We start from the raw sequence: 25022 nt of genomic DNA on the forward strand, positions 1-25022 counted from the left end.
AGTACAATGGCACAATCTCGGCTCACCGCGACCTCCACCTCCTGAGTTCAAGTAATTCTCCTGCCTCAGGCTCCCGATTCCTGCTCTTAGCTCACAATCTAGATAGAGCACTTGATTGAGTTCCATGAGAGCTAAGAGCAGGAAAGTATCTACTTGAAGTTTCAACCAGGTAAACATTGCAGTTCCTGCTCTTAGCTCTCATGGAACTCACAATCTAGTAGAATTACGTTTGCAACATACATCCTGACACTATCACAAAATAAGCAATTAGCATTGAAAATAATTTACAGGGCCGGGCGCGGTGGCTCACGCCTGTAATCCCAGCACTTTGGGAGGCCGAGGCGGTGGATCACGAGGTCAGGAGGCGGAGGTCGCGGTGAGCCGAGATCGCGCCATTGCACTCCAGCCTGGGTAACAGGAGTGAAACTCGGTCTCAAAAATAAAAATAAAAATAAAAAATTACAGGCTGGGCGCGGTGGCTCACGCCTGTAATCCCAACACTTTGGGAGGCCGAGGCGGGTGGATCACGAGGTTAAGAGATCGAGACCATCCTGGTCAACATGGTGAAACCCCTTCTCTACTAAAAATACAAAAATTAGCCGGGCATGGTGGCGCATGCCTGTAATCCCAGCTGCTCAGGAGGCAGAGGCAGGAGAATCGCCTGAACCCCGGAGGTGGAGGTTTCGGTGAGCCGAGATCACGCCATTGCACTCCAGCCTGGGTAACAAGAGCAAAACTCCGTCTCAAAAAAAATTAAAATTAAATAAATAAATAAATAAATAAAAACAAAAGTTGCAAACAGAACAAAATGAAAAAAATACAAAGCAAAAAGGCCCCTATTAAAACCCCTCTGGGGCCCATTCCCCTACCCCCCACTCAACAGAAACCACATTTAACACTTTGGTGCATATCTTTCCAAATCTTTTGTTTCACACATATAAAAAGCATACAGGCTTTGATTTGCCTCAGGCCGTACATAGTGTTTTCCCGCTTGCATTCTACACTTAATATATCTTTGACATCTTTCCATTGTCCGTGCATGCTGTCTGGATGTCATTCCATCATTAAATACCCTTTAAAAAATGGCAAAATCACTTTAAAAATTCATCCACACAAGTATATGTTTACAATTTTAAAAGAAAATTAACAGAATCCTAAAACAAAAACAAACCTCCAAAAATAATCTCTTATCTTTCCACCAGCATGAAACAGTTCATTCCTTTTTCACACAAAACAAATGATGTGATTTTGAAGATTAACTCTAATCTCCACATTTATATACAGAATGCTCCATTTGTTAAGCCTATCTGAAAAGAATTAAAAAGTTCAGGTGATTAATTCACTTACACTTAGAAATTAAGTAAATATACTATGAATACACATTGTGATCAGTTATAATATGATGCTTCTTATTCTAAGCTTTCAATTAAATAACATTAAAAAATGGACAAATAATACAGCTACTACCTGAAACATCCAGAAATTCAAAGATTATATTGCCAACTAAAACACTACCATTTGCTTTTTTTTTCCTACTTGGTAGCAAATGCTAATGGAATTCAATCCTGGTTAGTTAAAGTCAGCTGGAATCACACATTCTATCAGGGTAATAAGAAGAACATAATATGCCTATTACAGAGTTAGATTAAAATATAAAAATTCTTATTGAAAGTAATGACTGCGTAGCACATGGGACTTTGTCAACTGCTTCAACACATTGTTTACAAATGACAAGATGTCCACAAGGAATAAAAATGACAGCAATATTTCTATCCACACAGCTTTTGCAAAGCTGTTCTTCAGTACCGATCTCTTTCTGCAATGAAGTCTGACTTGACTCATTTTGCGTACTGTCTTTCTGAGCCTTCACTGAATCGGCAACCAGAACCTCAAGAGATTTGTAGTTGCTCCCAGATCTTTGAACTTTTTTCCTCCATTATTTTCTTAATGTCCTTGAAACTGAACCCCTTTCATATAGCTCCTTGTAACATAGGATTATGGAAGACGGTATCATCAATTTTTCCAGTTAGTGATGGTGTTTTTTCAGCAGTTCTTATGAGACACTCCTCAAATGAATGGAATAAATGAAGATTGTTTATATTTTCTTGCTTCTTTTGTTCTAACAGATCTTTACACCCTTAATACCATTTAGCATGTTGTTCCCAAGGTTCTTAGCTGGGCTTCCAATCAGTTAGCCCCCTTCCACATTGAAAGCACTTTACCACCTTCACCTAAAGCATAAAATCCAGCTCTTGCATGAAGAATGGATTTCTTGGAGAATTTGTTGAATTTGAGAAATTGCACACCAGGACAGCTAGCCCAAACTGCCCGAAACAATGGGCTTGGTAGAAGGGGAGGGTCCTGAAGGGGGTGCGGCCAGAGTCCCAATCTGGAAATGCCAATTCGGCTCTGCAGCTGGGCCCCAGGCACTTGGGCCTGGCATCCCTTGATTAGCGCCATGTGGGTTCCAGCGTGACCAAGGTCCTGCCGCTTCCCCAAGCCAGAAACAGGCAGCAAGAAAAAGGAAGTCATCCTATCATCCCCCCACCCCAGCAAGCCCCACCCCAGCCGTAATCCAGAAACTGCTGGCAATTCTTAAGACATTTCTAGTAATTGTAAACCTAGCTTGTTTATTAGATTTTACTTACGTTACGTAAACTGAAAAAGCATTTGACTAGTGTTTTCCTTTTTTCTGATAAAGTATTTGATTCAAGCACTTTTATTGTCTTAAGCCAATTAATTAGAGATCCTCTATGTATTTTCAGTAGTGAAAACTTGTGTACACAACACATAAGTACAAAGATATATTAGGAATGCTGATAGAAGTACATCTTATAGAGTCATAAAGACCTTTTATTATTTTTTTTTCTATCTTAGACTTTCTAATTCTTGATAACTTGTTTCACTACTTTGGCAGTTGTCAGCTAAACAGCCCTATATCTATATATTAAAGGAAACAACTCTTAGATGAAAAATCAGATAGCAAAATTTACATCTCAAGGTACAGAAGAAAAAGTCTCGTGGTACTAGAAGGAGATTAAAGATGGATGCCAAATCCACCATAAAATTATAGAAATCTACCATGGGATTGTATAGGAGACCAATTTTATTTTGACTGAGACTACCTTTTTTTTTTTTTTTTTTTTGAGACAGAGTCTCACTCAGCTAACCAGGCTGCAGTGCAATGGTGCATTCTAGGTTCACTGCAACCTTCGCCTCTCTGGTTCAAGAGATTCTCCAGCCCCAGCCTCCCAAGTAGCTGGAATTACAGGTGTGCACCACCATGCCACCATGTCTGGCTAATTTGTTTGTATTTTTAGTAGAGATGGGGTTTCACCATTTGGACCAGGCTGGTCTGAAACTCCTGACCTCAGGTGATCCACCCACCTTGGCGTCTCAAAGTGCTGGGAGCCACTGTGCCCAGCCGAGACTACATATCTTTTAACTGGATCTCTGAGCTCTGAGCAGAGCCCACCCTGAATTCTGGTCTCCAAGAAGGGAGAATTATTACGAGGCCAAACCATGTGATGCTTTCACAGTGTACTTTAAAATTTTTTTTAAAGACTTCTTCATGTCTAAACTATAGTCTTCCTTGAAAACCCAAGAGTAGCCTCTGAGGCAATAGCTAGTCAAAAATATAATAGTCAAAAAAATCAGGTAACACAATACAAACATAAGCAGTTTAAGAGCTGAAACAAACTTGTCTGTTTATACTCCAGGGATTCCATAAGGAAAAATAGAAGTTTCTCCCAAAAGGGATCCTGGTACCTTCTCCATTTTATTTAAGGAACCCCAGGCTATTATAATCTATTTTAGGTCTCTGCAGCAGAGGGTGGAAAAGAAAGGAGAGACAGCAGAATTAAATAAAGAAAACAGAATCCAGTCAACTGAGAAGAAAATAACTTTTGCTCAAAAAAGACAAGTTCCTAGGAGAGGAAAAAAAAGAAAAAAAGAAAGGCCTTTTAAATACAAACACGCACATATACACACACATCGTGGATGTTAGCTTTTAATTAAGACGACTTTTAACCATTGAGCTCCTTTAAAAAAAATCTTTTAAAATCTTACTACCATATTTCAGCTAGGACAAATTGCTGCTATTTCAGAAGTACCAAGTATCAAACCAGAAATGGCCTGATTTAGGAACCAAACCCAGGCTGTCATGGTAGAAAAAAAGGCAGAACCTTAGCTATGGAACCGCAGCATGGGGCAGCAGCCATTGCTCTTTCAGTTTGGCCTGGCTAGCAAAAAGGTGGCCTTGTTTTTTTATGCTGTCCGTTTTTTCCCCCACCGCATCACCTTTTTTGGGGGGGGGGGGGGCGGTGGAATTTAGCCATTTCAGAGGCCTCGTTTCTTATAATACTTTCCTTTGGATTTGATCAAGTCAGAATTTAGACACTTCAGAGGTCTCATTCCCCATAATTCTTTCCTTTGGATTTGATCAAGTTGGATAGAGTAGGTCAAACCCAATGGGAAAAAGACTGAAACAACAACAAAAACAGAAACAAACAAACAGTTCAGCAAAAAAAAATCGTACAACTTATATGATTACTGAGTGCTCTCTCTAATGGTCAGGAGAAATTAAGACCAGCTGATTGTTAAACTTCAGCAAAGACAAAATCCCAATTCAACTACTTACCTATGAAGGGGTCTCAGACTGAAGATGGCTCTCCACCATCCTAGAAGCAGGAAAATAACTTGGACTCATCTTCTGTGCTGGGAATGAGCTCAAACTCCTTAAGGAGTTACCTGCCTGCCATCATCATGGAAGCAGGAAATCTTGCCTTCCTTGTTGGAAGCAACTAAAACTCAAAAAATAAATAAATAAATAAACTTTTGATCTTGACCAAATTTTGGAAGACCAGGGTTTCTCTGGAGGAGATACTTTTAGACCTCAGCAAATTGTTCTATTAATTTGAGCCATAAAGTTAGCTAGCATAAAGTTAGCTCATGCTAGTACCAAGTACCAATAGGAGATTTGTCAAAGGTAAGGGGCATCTCCATTCAGAATTCCTTCGTGGCTACCAAAGTATGAACCCCAAAAATCTGAGACAGCTCTCAATTAATTTAGGAAGTTTTGTTTCACCAAGGTTGAGGATGCACACCTGTGACACAGCCTCAGGAGGTCCTGGCCACATGTGCCCAAGGTAGAGCACAGCTTGGTTTTATAATTTTATGGAGATGTGAGACATCAATCAATATATGTAAGATGTACACCGGTTCCATCCAGAAAGGCTGGACAACTTGAAGCAGCGGGGGAGCTTCCAGGTCACAGGTAGGTGAAAGACAAACAGTTGGATTCTTTGAGTTTCTGATTAGCCTTTCTAAGGGAGGCAATAAGATGTGCGTTTATCTCATCATAGGGATGATGTTGAATAGAATGGGAAGCAGGTTTGCCCTAAGCAGTTCCCAGCTTGACTTTTACCTTTAGCATAGTGATTTGAAGGCCCCAATATTTATTTTCCTTCTATATCACTGTGGGCAGCAGAATAGGAAAGCTTTGTAAGACTGGCGGGCAGTGTGAGAGCCCAGTGAGGGGTGGTTATCCTATGCCCATGGTGGCAACCACCTGTGAGGCTGAATAAACTCATTTCCCCACGTCCTCTAGCAGCCCCAGTGGAGATACAGAGGAAGCAGACCAGCGATACAACACAGTCTGAAGTATTGTCTGGTGAGTGTAATGGAATAAAAATGGGAAGGGTGCTGAGGAGACCAGAAAGAAAATGGTTGAAGAGATGGGGCACAGAAATTAAGCTGGCTCAAAAAGGAAGGAAAAGCAGAAAGAGCTGATAGAGAGAGGGGATGTCTATGGGTTAGCAGTCCTGATAAGGACAAATCATTGGTACTTTGAGAAGAGAGAGGGTGAGAAAGCAGGAAGGCTGTCATCCCAGAGGACAACTGTGAGCATAATTCTAAGAGACACCAGACCATGGGAGTGGCCAAAGAGAGTGCCTCTTCTCACCTTTTACTCTTAATTCCTTGTACTCAAGACAATAAGTTCCCTGAAAAGAAGTACCCATATTTAATTCATCTGTGTCTTCCTAGCAGTACTAAAAATATTATATGAAATGTATCTAAACCTTTGAGAATGTGTGATGCTAAATCGTTAAGAATGCTGGAAAACTCAGGACCCCCTGTGTGGTGAGCCCAATGCAGGTCTCCATTTGGACAAAGGCCTCAGGAAACTAATGAGACATAGGGACAGGGATGCCCGCCAGAGCAGCATTCCTCATCCCACTGCAGCCCGGGCCAGCTGACCACTTAATGAGTAAATATCGCCAGTAAACACTTTGCAGTCATAACACGTATGCCCACTTATGACCACTGATGCCTGTAGGGCGATCACTGGCATCAGAGATTTGATGGCAGCCATGAAGACAAGGCCATCCTCATTAGGAAGGGAAGGAAGGAGAAGGGAGGAGGGCAAACGAATCTTTCCTGCTTCTTGATCACACCCATCTCTGTTAGGTGATTTCCCATGGGTGACTTTGTTTATCTTTATAATAACTCTGAGAATTAGGTCTTACTGTCCACATTTTGAACATGATGACATCCGGCCAGGAAGCTGAGTAACTTCCAGGGACATAGCTAAGAGGGCAAAGCTATATCCAATCCCCTCTTTGTTTTTTTCTGGCTTATCCACTTCCCCAGCCCATCTGCAGAGTGTTTACTATAGGTAAGATGGCCCAGGAGGAGTGGACATGGGCAATTTTGCCACGGCTCTCCAGGAACTTACTCACTGGTGAGCAGGGGCAGGTATGTTCCCAACCAGGCACAGTCAAAGCAGGAATGCTATGTTGAAAGGTTCTTTTCTGGCTTTTAAAATGATGGGTTTGTTTCCTCGTTCTTAAGATTGCTTTTTCACTGACTAGAACTTAAAAGAAATTTTCACAAAAATTTCCCTTCCCTGGCACAAAGTGAGCTTGAAATGAATCCTTGTGTGCCTTTGATATTTTAAAATATTGGCCTCCCATAAAATCAACCTTTGGAAGGAGGAAGTCAAAGAAAATGCTAGATTTCACAAAGGCTAATTCCTTGAAATCCAGTTGTCTACAGGATAATGTTGTCAAAGAAAAAATTATTTGGCCTGGCACATTGGCTTACTCCTGTAATCCCAGAAATTTGGGAGGCCGAGGCAGGTGAATCATCTGCTGTCAGGAGTTCAAGACTAGCCTGACCAACATGGTGAAACCCCATCTCTACTAAAAATACAAAAAATTAGGCTGGCATGGTGGAGGCTGCCTGTAATCTCAGCTACTCTGGAGTCTGAGGCAGGAGAATCACTTGAACCTGGGAGAAGGAGGCTGCAGTGAGCTGAGTTCAAGCCACTGCACCCCAGCCTGGGCAACAGAGCAAGACTTTGTCTCAAAAAAAAAATTTTTTTAATTCACAGTAAGGAAGATTTTTATTCATAGCCAGAACAGAAGATATAGGCACCACTGCAATGGGACTTTGCAGTGGGGGAAAGAGATTGGGCACAACTTCATATAGAGCACAGGCAAGGACATAGTCAGAGCCAGGAAACAGAGCAGAGATCCGTGGATGCAAAATTACTAAGAGGAAGCATGAAAAATAAGGGAGTTTCTGCCTAAACCCACCTAACAGGATCCTTGCTGAAAACAGGACAGGGTAATTAGACACCATCTTGGGGATGGTGGAGAATGGGGAATTCAGTGAGATTTCAAGGGCCACCAGATATCAAGGGTGAACAGATATTGAGCATAGAAGTTTCTCGATGAAAGAGAATTTCACAAGAAAGTCTACAAATGTGCCTAGGAGAAGGTTCAGGAGCCCAACTAAAATTTGGTCAAGCAGAGAATATTTGTCAGTGTAGGAGCTAAGTGTTCTGACAAACAACATATACTAAGCCAGCCAGGGTGACATATGCTCCAAGAAAGCACTGAGGGCTTATTTCCTTTTCCCCCAATCTCCACTCAGTCAAGTGTAATCCCCTTGTCAATGTAGCCATTTGTAAGAAGGCAATCAGGCAGGGTCCCAACTCCTAGTGACAGGACTGAATGACTCAGTTCTGCTGAGGAGAATGGCCTGGAGCTGACACTGAGATTTCAGAGTCCTGGGATTCCCCAAATCGCAGCGTAGTGCCATGCCCTCTCTCCATCTGAATGCCCAGTGTGGGCAGGAGCAACTGCAACTGAGACCTGCCTGATCTGCTAACTAGTCTTGTCTCTCAGCTATAAACTGACCTTGGCAGCTGGCCAGAGAGATGAGCAAGAGATTGCTGATGCCTTTAAGCCCCTGTGGAGTAGGACTCTGTTGGGGAAGGTCATTCATTCTCTTGACTGAGTAGCAATTTCAGAAGGAAGTCCCATGCAGAAGTGAGAGAAGGCAGGGAATCCTGCCTACTCAGCTAGAGCAAAACAATCTACGGGACAGGACCCAAGGATGTGATCCTCCCACCCAAAGGCACTGAACTAAATGACTCTAAAATACTTTCTAGGACTCACATTCTTTGAAGAACAGGGAGTAAAACATAAGACACGTAAGACAGGAGCCAACAAGTGAGGACTTGGAAGGAGATGATTCATTCAGTCAGTCTCCACTGAACAATTTTAATCATCCATGCTGGCATCGGGACATGATATGAATAAGTTGACAGGAGCTTACTCTGATTAAGCAACGGGCTTGTGCAGAGACCTGTCAGTCAAGAATAAACAGGAGATGATTTCAGACAGTGAGAACAAAATTAACAAAGCCATGTGGTAAAGTGTGGCTGAAACTACAGATGAGTTTAAGAATTGAGAGGTCTGGGGAGTTGTTTGTTTTGTTTTGTTTTGAAGACAAGGTCTTGATTGGGCATGGTGACTCATGCCTATTAGTCCCAGCACTTTGGGAGGCTGAGGTGGGAGGATCTCTTGAGCACAGGAGTTTGAGTCTACTCTGGGCTATATAGCAAGACGCTTCTCTACAAAAAGTGTGCAGGTTGAGGCTGCAGTGAGCAGAGACACACTGCTACACTCCAGCCTGGGTGACAGAGCAAAACCCTGTCTCCAAAACAAACAAGCAAACAAAAAACAGAATCTTGCTGTGTCACACAGGCTGGAGTGCAGTGGTGCAATCATGGCTCACTGCAGCCTGGAACTCCTGAGCTCAAGCGATTCTCCCACCTTGCCCTGCCAAAGTGCTAGGGCTACAGGTGTGAGCCAGCACACTTGTCCTCAGAAGAGATCTTAATAATAAAAGGACAAATTGCCTTGTGCCCCTTAGGGGCAGGGTTGACACATCCAAGGATCAAGCAAAAGGCCTGTGCTGAGTGGGGTGAGCAGAGAAAGGCTGAGAGCTGGGAAGAGGGAGATGCAGTGCCAGGTGGGACAGGGCCTTTTAGGTAGGCTATGGGAGGCTTTCAGAGGACACCCCACCTAAACTAACCCATGACATTGCAGTGGGGGCCTGTTGAAAACACAGACTTCTACCTGAAAGCCAGAGAATTGGAAGGAGTCTTTCCTCTGAAGAGGGACTCCAGTCCACAGGCATCTTGCCACCAAAGACATGGACAGGCCCTGGGGAAAGATGATGGTGGCCTCACTGGAGGAAAACCATTTGCCACCTGAACTAGCCCAGGGTGGGCTACCCAGGCACTCAGGATACATACCCATGCATGCACACACAGAATCATACTCCTTCATGTTACTCCTCAATTCAGGGGTTTCAACACCCATTTTTTATTTTTGTCTTTTTTTTTTTTTACATTTTTCCTTTTTTTTATTTACTATTTTGAGACAAGGTCTCACTCTGTTGCCCAGGCTGGACATACTGTAGTGGTGCAATCATATTAGGTTGGTGCAAAAGTAATGACAGTTTTTGCCATTATAAGTTTGGCCATTACTTTTCATGGCAAAACCGCGATTAATTTTGTGCCAACCTAATAGCTCACTGGAGCCTCAAATTCCTCCTGCCTCAGCTTCCTGAGTAGCTGGGACTACAGGCATGTGCAATCACACCTGAGTAATTTTTTTTGTTTTTCTTTTTTTGGTAAAGATAGAAACTCATTTTGTTGTCCAGGCTGGTTTCAAGTTCTTGTCTTTGTGCCTTCCTCTGCTCTGTGCAAGACCTTCTGGATGCCCAGCTAATGAAGACTTCCAGGGAGAGGAAAGGTACACACAGGTCCCTGAGCAAAGCAGCAGGGTTTATCAACCACAAACAGTATGCCCAGCTCCACTGGCAGTCCTAGAGAGGTCACATTCACCCCGAGTGTATGTGGAAGGCCTCTCCCTAGCAGATGGTTTAAACACCAGCCACAGCACAACATATTGTCTTAAATTGTGGACATATGCAAAAACTCTTTGAGGAAAACTCTCACATCTGGTGTGGTTTTGTTTTGTTTCCCTTCCTTTATGTACACAACACACACACACACACACACACACACACACACACACCCTCCAACTGAATGCCTGGTGTGCTGAATGGATGCATGGCTAATGGAAGTCATTCTAAAAGCTACTTTCCTTGGCATACCCTCACCTTTGATTTCATCTTTCTGGAACTCCTGTGTTCCCAGGTGAATTTGGAAAGCCCTCAGGAAACATTTCAAAACAGAATAAATGGGAGTGTCTCTCTAGAAATTTACCTGCCATAAGTACTTCTGATAAGAAACAGGAAAGGTGGCACCACACATTCCTGGTTAGACTGTCAATGCTAGTCACCTTCCTGTCCCACAAGACTTTATTAAAGGCTCAAAATTCCCGTGGAAGTACGTGGACACCACTCTGCTTCCAGCCAGCTAGGGAGCAAGGTGTCCGCTGTGCCTTTGTGGCAGGAACTGTGCTTCTCTACTCTCCCACTCTGAGGTCTTTGGGGCTGGCCTGCTACCTCCTCGTTGACAAGGCTGCTTAGTGAGCAGTTCATTCTGAGCTGGACATAGTGCTTCTGGTGAGTGTCTACTTCTATTTAACCCAAAGATATTCTTTCCTAAGGAAATGCTTTCCTGTTGGGGGAGGTTAGCTCCAGAAGAAAGCCACGAGTGATGGCATGATGGCTCCTGGCTGTCATTGTTTGGTTGGCTGATATTCGTGGAGCACCACCATGAGCCAGTCATGGAGCTGAGCAGTATATGCCAGCCCTGAAGCAGGTGCATTAACAGCAAGGGAGACAATCAAACAAAGCATAGTGATGGAGGTGTGCTGAGGGTGTTCAAGACTCACAACACAGAGGAAAAGCACCCACCACCCAGCTTGGGAAGGAACTTGTCATGGAGGAGGTGAAGCATGAGCTGAGTGTTGAAAGACTAGACAATAGCCAAACTACAAGGAGGAGAAGGAGTTTCAGGGCAGAAAGAACAGGTTGTGCAAAAGCCTAGAGACTAGAAAGAATGTTACATTCAGGAGTTGCAAATAGTCTGGAAAGGCTGATATATGGGTCAGGAGAGAAGGACAGGGGATTCCAGCTAGGTCCTGCTTGCCACACTCAGGAGCTTGAATTTATCCACAAAGGAGATGGAGAACCAGTAATGTGTTTTGTGCAAGGGCTTCCTGTCACCAGATTTGCTTTTTGGAGAGACCTCTGTGGCTGATGTGTGAGGAAGGGATGGATGAAGTTTGCACGGCAATCAGGAACACCAATTAGCAGATGATTCAAATGGCCTAGGGAAAAAGGGCGAAGGGCTTGAACTACCATGCAGCAGTAGAAATGGAGAGAAAAATAGCTTCCAGGCACTCAGGAAGCACTAAAAGTGAGTACTTCAAAGAACCTATGGTAGGTAATGGATGGATGGAGGGTGAGTTCTAGGGTGGCAATGCCTGGGAAAATACTTTCTGATTAAGACAGGGAGGTGGATCAACAGAAGTGGAGGGCTTCTGCTTTTCACTTTAAACACTTTTGTAATAGTTGGAACTTTGAAAATGAGCAGATATATTAGCAAAAAGTCTACAGGGAATATTTTTGAAATCACTACTAGTTCTAACATATAACTTTCAGCTTGCACACATCATCAATTAACTTTGATAGAGGCTTTCTAGAACCATCATCCCAAATATCAATCCTTGTAAAAATCTGTTTTGAAAAACTGGCTTTGTAAGATGGCCTCATAGATTCTTCATGGTAGATTTTCTAATATTCTAATGTCAGGGAGTGAAAGGAATTCATCAGAAAATGTCAAATTCTGGAATCTCTATTCATGGTATTGAAGTTTTGCCTTCACACAAAAGTTTAACACCTTTACAAAATCAGACTTCCTTATTTTACATTGCTCAGTAATTAGAGGAAATCGGCCACCTAGAGCCTGGGTTCTAGACTTTGCCAATGGACCCAACAAATCCTGAGTGGCCTTGCTGAGAACTTCTTCTCCCAGGAGATAGAAAACTCAGTTCCAGCCAACAAGAGGGAAGCAGTTGAAGAAGTAAAATTAACAAAGTCCTGGGAGGAAATGACCAAATCGTCTTTGATTATGTAATAACCAGAGCGTAGAATACAGAAACAACAGACATTTGGGAGAGAAGCGTTTGATCATAGCTTTAGGAGAGAAGTATTTTTCAGCATCATAAGCACACAATTCCAAGGATAGATACCTTCAAGGGATTGCTTTTGACAGTTATGACAAAGTCTTAAAGAAGAATGAAAAAAGGTCAGAGGAAATCTTCCAGCAACAAAGTTGCCAGTTGTGGATGAGAAAGTGAACAGGAATAAGGAAGAAACTCCGAAAAGGGAAGAGAGATCACTAAAAACCCTGATTTGGAAAGTCCCAGTGCTACCCTGAGAGGAGAAACAAATTCACACAGCTCATCACTGCCAGAAGAAGAAAGGAGGAAAACAAGAAAACAAAGAGTATCTCAATCCTAAAAGGACAATGTTGAAACACTTAGGGGCAGAGGTGAATCTGCCGGGCCAATGTAGTTTAGAATGTCATTCGATCACTGAGAATGAGAAAGAAGCCTGCCGATGGGCACTGAGTGGACAGGAGGAGACGGGCAAAAGATGTTTGTAACAATTAAAAGTGAGATCCAGTTTGGATTCCGTTAACCCATGTTTGAGTCATAGTTCCAGCATTTACTGTTTAGGTAGTCTTAAATAAGTTATTGTCTCAACCTCAGTTTCTGCATAAGTCAAATCAATTATCTACTTTAAAGTTTATTGAAGAGTTAGTAAGATAATGAGGAAAAAAAGGTGCCTGGCACTTAGTAGATTCTCAATAAAGGACAGCTTAAAAAAAAAGTATTGCTTCTAAATTTATATGTAAGAAAAAATGATATAATACAACGATATAAGACCTGGACCTGCAAGACAAATTCAGCCACGCCCATTCATTTATGCATTATCTGACTGCTTTTCTGAAAAAATGCAGGGTTGAGTAGTTGCACCTGAAACATTTATTATCCGGCCCTGTACAGAAAATGTTTCCAGACTCTGGTTAAGTGGTACCAGGATCCCTTCTGTTTACAGTCCTCTCTCTTATACCCATTAGGTATGAGAAAAGACACAGAGTAGGAGAGCCCTGCTATCTACCTTACCCACCCAGAGGATTTTTCTGATGGATGTAAAGGAGGGACAAGGTCTCACTGGCCTCCCAGACTGGCATAACAACTCAGCTAGCAGGGAAAAGCCACTGGAGACCACATACCTCGCCAGCCCCAGACGCCTGCTCATATAGCTAAGCCCTCCTTGTTCTAGACCAGGGAGAAGAATGGAATGTCCCTTAGACTCTGCATGTCCCCAATCAGAGTACCTGGATTTAAGAGGAAGAAGACGCCCATTGGAGATGATGCTGTAAGAGGAGTGGAAGCAATATGATAAAAATCACAGCACCAGTTCCCAAATAATTCCAGAAGCAGGAGGGAAAGGAGAGAAATATCCACAGAGATGCTGTTTATACTTGAAGATCTCACAGGGACTCATGGAAATGATGGAAGAAAATGAAGCTCATAAGAATAATGTTAGGAAGCCAATGCCAAGAATGAGATGGGGCTTGAGGAAAATGGTGAAGGCAGATTGCTTAGTTCTTTTCTAAGCAAGAGGGTGAACAAGGAAGGAACAGCCCACTGCAAAGAACGGACATCACTACATGTACACACGATAATATAAGAACTAACTCATGTTTATTTTGCTGTCTTCTTGTTCAAAATGATTGAAGACCAATGAGATGAGGTCAACCTTGATAACCAGCTAGGAAGCCCATGATCAGACACAAGATGGTATCAGGGCACTTGCTGCTTTGAATAAGTGTCAGTCTCCTATCTTGAAAGAATGACCTGCCAGGGTGAAGAGAAACTTGCAGCTGAGAAAGGCTTTAGTGACTCAAGAGCTGAAAAATTCCCCAAAAGCTGGAGCATCCTGGCGCTGCCAGCTCCCCACTTCTGCTTGTTCCAGTTCCTTGAGGCTACATCACCATCTACATCATCATCACTTTTCCACTCCCACCCTTAGTGTAACTACTTCTACAGAGAGATATTTTCTGCCCGCTGGGGATTGGAAGGAAGTGCTGTGGCCTGAGTGATTACCTTGGGAAGACAGGATCTGATACATACATTGCACAACCTGACTGCCTGACATAAGAGGTTTCACTTCCTGAGATGGACGGAATGGTGGCAGGTTTGAGTCCAGGTTACAGGGCCAGGATGAGACATGGCAGAACTGTGGAGACTGTTACATCAGGGGCATTGCACCATTGCTAAAAAATTTCCCTCGAGCAAAAGCATCAGGGGCTCATGCAACCTGGATACTAGTGCTGCTTCAACCACACTGTGCTATTGGATGAGTCACTTCATCCGTCCTAGCCTTGGTTTCTTTGTCTGCTGTTCCCATTCATATAGCTATTCATGTCTTTGTCTCTGTGGTCCCACTAGATCCCACCAATCATTAAGGCTCCTTTCAGCTGGCAACTTCTGAGGTCCTGGATGCTACAACTGGAAGATGGAGAAGTGGAAGCTCAAGGTTTCTGACCTGTATGCCAAGTCCCAGAAGCAGAATGGACTAACTCAGAGCGATGCTCTGATCCCTTGCATATCTCCCTTCCTTTTACTGGCTTTGACCCTCCTTTGCTCAGCTTGTAATCTCGTCAACAGACCGAAGGCCTCTCTGTGTGCTGTCAGGAGAGTCCACAGAGCCACCAGCCCTCCAGACCCTTCTGGTTGCCACATAAAGACTCTGAGGAAGGGTTCGAGGCTGCCCTGATCATGCAATGAATGCATGATTGCACCACTGCACTCCAGCCTGGGGGACAAAGCTAGACTCTGTCTAGGAGAGAGAGAAAGAGAGAGGGAAGGGACGGGAAGGGAAAGGAAGGGAAGGGGAGGGGAGGGGAGGGCAGGGCAGGGGAGGGCACAGTGGCTCACACCTGTAATCCCAGCACTTTGGGAGGCTGAGGTGGGTGGATCATGAGGTCAGAAGATCAAGACCACCCTGGCCAACGTGGTGAAACCCCATATCTACTAAATGCAAAAATGAGACAACCTTGGTGATGCGCACCTGTAATCCCAGCTACTCGGGAGGCTGATGCAGGAGCATCGCTTGAACCTGGGTGGTGGAGGTTGCAGTGAGCCAAGATTGTGCCACTGCACTCCAGCCTGAGTGACAGAGCAAGACTCCACTTCAAAAAAAAGAAAGCAGGGGGAGGGAGAGAGAGAGACAGAGAGAAAGGAAAAAAGGGAGGGAAGGAAAGAGAAAGAAGGAAAGAAAGAAAGAGAAAGGGAGAGAGAGGGGAAGGGGGAGAAAAAGAAAGAAAGAAAGGGAAGGAGGGAGGGAGAAAGAGAGAAAGAAGGAAAGAAAGAAAAGAAAAAAGAGAAAGAGAAAGAAAGAAAAGAAAAATAGAAAGAGAAAGAAAGACTCTGAGGAAGATGGCAGTTCCTACAGCGGGGGCTTGGTGGGGACCAGTTGTTAATTTGCAAAGTGGATCCTGTGAAGGCAAAACAGAGGAGTCCCCTAGGCCACCCAGACAGGGCCTTCAGCTATCTACAGGTCCAGACACCAAACTTCTTGAGGGCTCAGTGTTAGGAATGGAGTATTGCTTCTCAAATTCACAGGAAACTAGCACATTGAACAGCTTTTAGATTTCCTGTGGAAAATATAACTTACTAAAGACGGAGTTCTATGTCTGCCTTCCTGATATCAAGATACTGGGAGCCAAGTTAAAAATCAGAAGACTGCTTGGCAAGCAAGTCCATGAAATGCTCTTTGTCCCACAATAGAGCCTATTTTCTTGGTGCCTCAAATACTCTCACAGGAGCTCACACAGGGGCTCACTCCCTTGGATAATGCAGAAAGAGCACAATACCTGGCACATGTTCATTTGAATAAAAATGCTGTCAAATTGGGGAGAGAGAGCCTGGGGAGAAGTGCCAGATATAGGTGAAGGGGAGGAAGGCAGCAAATCACACTGCCATGTGTGTACCTATGCAGCTATCTTGCATGTTCTTCACATGTACCCCGAAACCTAAAATGCAATAAAAAATAAATAAATAAATAAAATAATAAAACAGCTTCCTTCCTATTTACACTGTTAGTCTAATGCAGAGACACTGTAAATATAGAAAAACGATAACAGGCATTACATATTATATTATTATAAAGAGGCCTTTTGTACTATAATGGAGAACGTATAAAGAAGTTTGAATTTTCTGAATTTACAGTTTGATACTAGCACAGCACATAACCATGCCCATGGACATTAATGTATTTTTGTACATGTATATGATGGTCTCTGATGTTCTGGAACTTGACAGTATTTCAAATAAAGTAATGAAACACCCCCCCCCAAAAGAAATTCCCATTTGCCCACTCAAGCAGCAAACTCTACCACCTAATGTACATACCAGGCATTGTGCTAAACTTGGCTCAAAAAGATTTCACAGCTTCCTAGAGGAACCAGAACAGGGAGCAAGATTTCAACTCAGTGTTGTAAGAAGTGTTACAGTGCAGATCTGCCAGAGGCAAAGGAGGGTGTTCCTAGACTCCAGGCACTGTTCATAACCTGGACTCTCATTCATTCAGATGGAGGGTTCCCCTGGGCAGTACCCTGGAGCAGGTACTCTGCTGGTGTCTTGGTTAAAGAGAGACTGATAACTCTGGCATTAGCAAGAGATAGAGTCTCAGATGGATATTCTTACAGAAACAATATTCCACTTTTCAGAGTTCACCAAAAAATTCTTTTAGGCAGAGATCATCTGGCATTGATCTGATTTATCCAAGAGACTGACTGGGATAACAACACCTGGTCTTCCAGGGTCACATGAGCTTACCTCCAGGGTTGCCCCAACTCTGTCAGGAGCTTGCACTCCTGCATGCTGTATGTTCCCTGCCCCATCCAAGAAAAGCCAAGTGTTTCCCCAGAGGCTCCTACAATTGATGGAGAGCTCCTGAGCTAGAGAACAGCACCCAAGGTGGAGACCCGCACCCTCAATCCAGACACAGAGGGCTATTGCCCCTTAATTGTACCCATTTATCCATCTCTAAGTGAGAAGATTCCTAAATTTAAGTAGGAAGAAATGAATGAAGAAGAGGATTTGTGTGTACAAATCTGTGTGTCGTCCACTTCGTCCCAGATATCATAAATTTAAACATTCTTCTAACCTAGGAAAATCCAGTATTTTAATGTCGACATCAATTGCACAATGGTTGTCAGAAAAACCATGTGTATTTGCATGGTGATATATTGATAAAATGTGTAATAGTTTGCTGCTCCTTTCCATGAACCAGAGAGTTATTTCAGCTTAACAGCTCCCTCCCCTAGGAGTTTTCACCAATCCTCTTCCCACCATCCCCCAGTCCTTTGACTTGATTTCTCAACAGAGAAATTACTCAGCCTCTCACTTCTGCTTTTGAAGGCCATAAAACAGTCAGGGAGAAACTAGCAGATAGCAAACCTCTTTGAGGCACAAGGCACAACAGGCTGCTCTGGGATTCTCTTCAGCCAATCTTCATTGCTCAAGTATGACTTTAACTAATTCTTCCTTACAACTAGGGAAGGGAGGTGCTAAGGGAGTCTCTCTCTCTCTCTCTCTCTCTCTCTCTCTCTCTCTCTTTCTCTCTCTCTCTCTCCCCCCCTCTTTGTCTCTCTCTCTCTCTTTCTCTCTCTCCCTCCCTCTCTTTCTCCTGCCCTCTCTTCCTAGCTCTCTCCATCTCTGCCTCCCTCTCTCAGCTTTTTGCAAATATGCCAGGTGTAAAGTAATTGCTTATGACTCCAGAAATATTCTGGGAATGAATACTGCTTATCTAGCACCTGACACCCTGAAGGTTAGTGTCAAAGCCTCTTCTACAGCTCACCTCAAAAATGCACTGCTAGTTTGGGTTTGGTTTAGCAAATTCTTTTCTCTAGACTCAAAGGACTTCTCTTTCACATATTCATTCATTCACTCAGAGATCACTTCTTTGTGTGTCTGCCATGTACTGGATGCTGAGAGAAATCACACATGAACCTAGCTGTCACGGTGAAGTCACTCATTTTCTTCTTTTTACACAGGTGTCTGAAGCAGCCATGGCAGAAGTACCTGAACTCACCAGTGAAATGATGACTTACTACAGGTCAGTGGGGACACTGAAACCAGTAACATGAGCAGGACTTCTCTTTCAAGAGCGGGGTGTTATCTGTGCTTGGAGACCAGATTTTTCCCCTGAATTGCCTCTTTCCATGGCAAGCAGGGCTCCAAGTAAATCTGATTTGAAGACTACTTTCCCATTATAAGTCCCTCCAGCCTTGGGACTTGGAGGCTATCCAGATATGTTGTTGCAAGGGCTTCCTGCAGAAGCAAATGAGGAGAAAAGATTCCAAGCCAACGATAGAAAGAATCCCTTTGCAAAGTGTGGCTTGGAAGAGAGACAGAGAGCTCAGATTTTAGCTTACTCTGCTGGGCTAGAGGTTAGGCCTCAGGATCCAACAGGGAGCACCCAGGGTGCCCACCTCTCAGGCCCGGAATCTGCCTCCTAGACTGTTCTGTGCCTATCATCGTGGAACTTGCCAGGTGTTTTCAGGCAGCTTTGAGTGACACGCTGTTTGCAGTTTCTCATTAACAGTCAAGTCTTGTACACAGGGAAGGAAAAATGAACCTGTTTAGAAGACATAATTGAGCCATCCCCCTGTTTTTATTACAGTGGCAACGAGGATGACTTGTTCTTTGAAGTCGATGGTCCTAAACAGATGAAGGTAAGACTATGGGTTTAGCTCCCAACCCAAGGAAGGGCTCTAACACAGGAAAAGCTCAAAGAAAAGAGTTCTGAGCCATTTTGATGCCATGGTATTTTATTTTAGAAAAACTTTCCCCTCTTCCAGTGAGACACAGGCTGCACCACTTGCTGACCTGGCCACCTGGTCACCATATCACCATAGTCACTCACTAACGTTGGTGATGGTGACCACACTTGGTGGCGACAGGGGAGTAGTAGCGACAATGTTTCCTGTTTTATACTAGGAAGACAGTCAAGTTTTCAACACAAATTTGATTCTCCTTTTAGGAGACAGGTTCAGCCTTGTTCCATCAAGTTCAATCACTTGAGTTAACTCATAAACCAAGAGATGATCTTGAGAACTAACAAATATCTACCCCTTTCTAGTAGAATAGTTTTTTGCTTCCAGGGGTGAAGCTTCTAACAAGAAGATGTAAATGATGTAAACAAAAAGATGAATTGAGACTTGAAAGAAAATTATTCACTTGCTGTGTGACCTTAACAAGTCATTTACCCGCTTTGGACCTCATCTGAAAAGTAAAGGGCATGAGCTAAATGATCTCCGAGATGCCGGCATCTTGCAAATTTTGGTTCTGAAATATTTTCAGTGGTAGCTAAGGGCATTTGGGCAGCAAATGGGCATTTTTCAGACTCATCCTTACAGAGAGCCATGTTATACTTCCGCTGTCCCTTTTGTTTTATATGATTCTCAGTAGCTGTCCTACGTGGCCCAGCCATTGGCCCAGTTAGGTCAGTTGTGCAGGTTGTGAGGAAGCCACTTTTCTCTGACTTTACTTTTTTCCAGTTTGTGGCAGCCTCCCCTAGCCTCCTAATCCAGTCCTCAGTCTTGTTAAAACACATTTCTTTAAGACTGGCATAACTGGTTGGCTCCAGCCGTGGAAGAAGCCCGTTGGCTTCTCTGCCTGGTCTTCACCCCTATTGCCTTTTCCAGCAGCTTGGTTCTGCTCCAGGTAGGAAAGTCTCTCGTGCTCAACTTTCTTTTGTGCATTTAGAGGTCTCTTTAATTGTCTTTCAAGCCTTTGAACCATTATCATGCCTTGAGACAACATCAGTTAAGCCTTAATACAGAGCCTCTCTGAATAAGAAGACAGTGGTAATTTTAAAATATTTCACAAACAGTAACTACTCTTACAGGATTTGCAGAATGCCACGAGACAGTGTTATGAAAAAGATAAAAAAGGAACTGCGTAGAAAAATGGAATACTTGCTGAGCAAGCATAAGTGAATGGAAAATGTTAGGATCATCCGCATGAGAAAGCAAATCATAATGTGACTGCATTAGGGATACAAAAAGATATAGAGAAGGTATACATGTATGGTGTAAAAATATGTAAAAATACAAACATATTTGTATTTTTTCACATACAAAAAAGAAGAACAAGGTAGAAATGGGATTTATTCTAAAAGAATAGCCTGAAAGGTGTCAGAAAGGCCACATCTGGTCTTGGGTCTGCTTCTAACTTGCCGCCGAGCTTCAAAGAGGAATAATCTTTTTATCTTATTTTATGAGAGGGAGTCTCACTCTGTCTCCCAGGCTGGAATGCAGTGGTACAATCTCGGCTCACTGCAACCTCCGCCTCCTGGGTTCAAGCAATTCTTTTTCCTCAGCTTCCAGAGTAGCTGGGATTATAGGTGCCTGCCACCACACCTGACTAATTTTTGTATTTTTAGTAGAGACAGGGTTTCACGATGTTGGCCAGGCTGGTTTTGAACTCCTGAACTCAAATTATCCACCCATCTCGGCCTCCCAATGTTCTGGGATTACAGGCTTGAGCCAGCACGCCTGGCCCAGAGAGGGATGATCTTTAGAAGCTCGGGATTCTCTCAGGCCCCTTCCTCCTCTCTGAGCTTTCTCCTCTCTGATGTCAAAGCATGGCTCCTGGCAGGACCACCTCACCAGGCTCCCTCCCTCACTCTCTCCACAGTGCTCTTTCCAGGACCTGGACCTCTGCCCTGTGGATGGCGGCATCCAGCTGCGACTCTCCCGCCAGCACTACAGCAAGGGCTTCAGGCAGGTTGTGTCGGTTGTCGTGGCTATGGAGAAGCTGAGGAGGATGCCAGTTTACTGCCCACAGACCTTCCAGGACAATGACCTCAGCACCTTCTTTCCCTTCATCTTTGAAGAAGGTACTTAGCCTCGCACAGGCAGTAGATCTCCACTTGTGTCCTCTCGGAAGCCATCAGGCTTCCAGCCAACTAAATTCCCCCAGAGCCAAAGCCCTTCAAAGATAGAAAGCCCAGCAGGGAGATAAAACAAAGAAGGCTAGAAACCAAATCAATCATCTCTTTAGTGGAAACTATTCTTAAAGATCTTGATGGCTGCTAACATCTGCAACTCCCTCATTCTTTCTCAGGGCCCTTTCACTTACATTGTCACCATGAGGTCTGTAACCTCCCTGTGGGCTAATGACCATCATCATTTTACCTAAGTAGCTCTGTTGCTTGTCCATAGTGAGCAGTAATAGAGCTGAAGCTGGAACCTATGTCTAATAGTGTCAGGTCCAGTGTTCTTACCCACCCCACTCCCAGCTTCATCCCCACCAGTGTTGTCATCAGACTTTGACTGTCCATGCGCAGATGTCCTCCAAGGAACAAAATTCTGCTGCCTCACCTCAAGAGGCCTGCCCTTGTGATTTTATGCCTAAGTAACATAAGTGCTCCACATTTCAGAACCTATCATCTTCGACACATGGGATAATGAGGCTTATGTGTGCGATGCACCTGTACGATCCCTGAACTGCACACTCCGGGATGCACAACAAAAATGCTTGGTGATGTCCGGCCCATATGAACTGAAAGCTCTCCACCTCCAGGGACAGGATCTGGAGCAACAAGGTAAATGGAGACATCCTGGTTTCCCCACCTGGCCTCCTGGCAGCTTGCTAATTCTCCATGTTTTAAACAGAGTAGAAAGTTAACTTAAGGCAAGTGATCAACACAAGCGAAAAAAAAATTAAAATATAATATACAAACTTTTGTTTGGTCCTAGAAATGACACATTTGATTGCACCGGCCGGTACATTTGTTAACAGGAGTGTGACCCTGAGAAATCAGACGGCTCAAGCACTCCCAAGACTATGTCCAGCCAAGTCTCTTGGGCATAGTGCTGTGTCAATGCTTCCACAATATGGGGTCATTTGATGGGCATGGCCCAACTGCCTGTGGGTTCTCTTTTCCTGTTATTGAGGCTGAAACAAGAGTGGTGAAGTGATAATATGTCCATCCCCATCCCCAGCCTTGCCCCCTTCCCCCAACATCCTTCCCACCCAATGCCAGATGATTCCTTGTAGGGAAATTTTCCTGCCCAGCAGGAACTTATATCTCTCTGCTATAACTGGCAAATGTTTCAAGTGCGGTGAGCCCGTCATTAGCTGTGGTGATCTGCCTGGCATCATGCCACAACAGCCAAAGCCTGTGCCCAGGAGTGTGGGCAACTAAGGCTGCTGACCTTGAAGGGCAGCCTCACTCAGGCGAAAGCTATTTGCTCTCAGCCAGGCCAAGAAAATCTTGTTTCTTTAGAACTGAGTAGTCAGAGTGGCCCCGGGGCCTCCAATGGACACTGCTGTGACTGAGGAAGATCAAAATGAGTGTGTCTCTTTGGAGCCACCTTCCCAGCTCAGCCTCTCCTCTCCCAGTTTCTTCCCATGGGCTACGCTCTGTTCCTGAAACAGCTTTGGTGCCTCATTTCTGGCAGAAGTACAGATTTACCTCTTTCCTTATCTTCCACATTGATCAAATTATTCTGCTCCTCTGGATGGGCACATTGCCAGCCAGTGGCACAATGGCTTCCTTCCTTCCTTTACCATTTAAAATGCAGACCCTTCTTCATTCTCCACCGTTACCCTCTGAAACCCTCAGGCCTTTTGGGGGAAACCCTAAATCAACCAAATGACCCTGCTGCTTGTCTGTGAGAAGTCAAGCTATCCTGTCTCTTAGGCCAAGGAGCCTCACTGTGTGTTCCCACAGGGGCTACCACATTGCATGTATCCTACTCATGGGGGCCAGGGGTTGGGCTGACCTTGCACTGCTGTGTCCCTAACCACAAGACCCCCTTCTTTCTTCAGTGGTGTTCTCCATGTCCTTTGTGCAAGGAGAAGAAAGTAATGACAAAATACCTGTGGCCTTGGGCCTCAAAGAAAAGAATCTGTACCTGTCCTGTGTGCTGAAAGATAAGAAGCCCACTCTACAGCTGGAGGTAAGTGATGCTATGGAATGAAGCCCTTCTCAGCCTCCAGGTATCAGATATTCCCAGGCAACCATCTTCTCCCTACCCTCACCCCTAGGAAAAGCTGAGAACAGGCCTATTTGACAATGTTTAATTAACATAAATGAATTTAACGTAATTTATAAATGCATGCAACCTTCAATCCTGCTGCAGAAAATGACACTTTGCTGGTGTCATTATGTCCTACCGTAGTTACGACTCTGTAGATTATGCATTGTTAGGGCTGCTCTCATTTGATAGACACTTTGGAAAATAAATGACCTAAAGGATCGCATAATCACATCCGCTCCACTCCCCAAATCACCCCTATTATCAACTTCAGCTTTCCCAGCAAAAGCTTCATTTCCAAGTTGATGTCATTCTAGGACCATAAGGAAAACTACAGTAAAAAGTCCCTGGAAACTAGGTACCTCGAGAAGGTCTAGCCTTTAAAAAAAAAAAAGACGAATTCTCACCTACATTCTACTCCTCAGTATTTGGCACTAAGTTTTAGAAAAGAAGAAGGGCTCTTTCAGTAAACATACAGAAAGTTGGGGGCCCAATTATAACTCAGGAATCTGGCTCCTGATCCGGTGACCCGCTCATCAATCTCCTCTCCAGCCAACCCAAAGAACATCTTGCCCACAGCATTTTTGTCCCTTTCCTCACAAAAATTCTTTCTCTTTTACTGCAGAGTGTAGACCCAAAAAATTACCCAAAGAAGAAGATGGAAAAGCGATTTGTCTTCAACAAGACAGAAATCAATAACAAGCTGGAATTTGAGTCTGCCCAGTTCCCTAACTGGTACATCAGCACCTCTCAAGCAGAAAACATGCCTGTCTTCCTGGGAGGGACCAAAGGCGGCCAGGATATAACTGACTTCACCATGCAATTTGTGTCCTAAAGAGATCTGTATCCAGCGGGTCCTGTGCTGAATGTAAACTCAACCCCTAGGGCTGGAAGAAAGAGAACAGAAAGGTTTTAAATGTGGCTATAGCCTGGACATTCCTGTTGTCTACACCAATGCCCCTGTGCCTGTCTTAGGGTAGTGCTAAGAGGATCTCCTGTCCACTAGCCAGGACAGTCAGCTCTCTCCTTTCAGGGCCAATCCTCAGCCCGTGTTGAGCCAGGCCTCTCCCACCTCTCCTACTCACGTAAAGCCCTCCTGACAGAAACCACGGCCACGTTTGGTTCTAAGAAACCCTCTGTCCTTCACTCCCACCTTCTGATGAGCAACTGCTTCTCTATTTATTTATTTATTTGTTTGTGTTATTGATTGGTCTATTTAATTTATTCAAGGGGTCAAAAAGTAGCAATGTCTGTAAAAGAGCCCAATTTTTAATAGCTATGGAATCAATTCAGTTTGGACTGGTATGCTCTCTTAAAATCAAGTTCTTTCACTAAGACTGAAAATGTATAAGCTCAGATTATTTAAATGGGAATAATTATAAATGAGCAAGTATGATCACATTGTTCAATGGTTCTGAAATAAACTTCACTGAAAAAAAAAAACAAAAAAAAAGGTCTTTCCTGATCATTGACTTGTCTTGGATTTGACACTGAATGGTTAAGATAAACAGGGCTGTGAGAGTTCTTGGGGGACTAGAAGCCCACTCCTCATGGCTGAGTGCTGCAAAGTACCTAGAAACATCTTTAGCCACCAAAGACTATCCTCCTTATCCATCCCCTT

The 25022-nt window shown here is 43.9% G+C and overlaps 1 protein-coding gene across 2 annotated transcripts; it reads left to right on the forward strand.

Annotated features, from left to right (window-relative positions):
- Nucleotides 1-17803: 17803 nt before the first annotated feature.
- Nucleotides 17804-24236, forward strand: IL1B (interleukin 1 beta). 2 transcript variants are annotated; one of them, XM_008980284.5, is made up of 7 exons: nt 17804-17875; nt 18407-18468; nt 19036-19087; nt 21054-21255; nt 21799-21963; nt 23193-23323; nt 24027-24236. In XM_008980284.5, the coding sequence occupies exons 2-7, from the start codon at nt 18422-18424 to the stop codon at nt 24234-24236; spliced, it is 807 nt and encodes a 268-aa protein (XP_008978532.1). In that variant the 5' UTR covers nt 17804-17875; nt 18407-18421. The 2 variants fall into 2 exon arrangements, with proteins under 2 accessions (XP_008978532.1, XP_002757551.2); XM_002757505.7 differs by lacking the exon at nt 17804-17875 and adding an exon at nt 18015-18180.
- Nucleotides 24237-25022: the final 786 nt, after the last annotated feature.

This window comes from Callithrix jacchus, chromosome 14 (genome assembly GCF_049354715.1).
Source record: "Callithrix jacchus isolate 240 chromosome 14, calJac240_pri, whole genome shotgun sequence".
NCBI lineage: Eukaryota > Metazoa > Chordata > Mammalia > Primates > Cebidae > Callithrix > Callithrix jacchus.

Coding starts and splice junctions, on each gene's coding strand:
- IL1B (XM_002757505.7), top strand. CDS start 18,145: ATGAATACTGCTTATCTAGCACCTGACACCCTGAAG. Junction 21,964..23,192: donor ACAGGATCTGGAGCAACAAG/GTAAATGGAGAC, acceptor TTCTTTCTTCAG/TGGTGTTCTCCATGTCCTTT. Junction 23,324..24,026: donor AGCCCACTCTACAGCTGGAG/GTAAGTGATGCT, acceptor CTTTTACTGCAG/AGTGTAGACCCAAAAAATTA.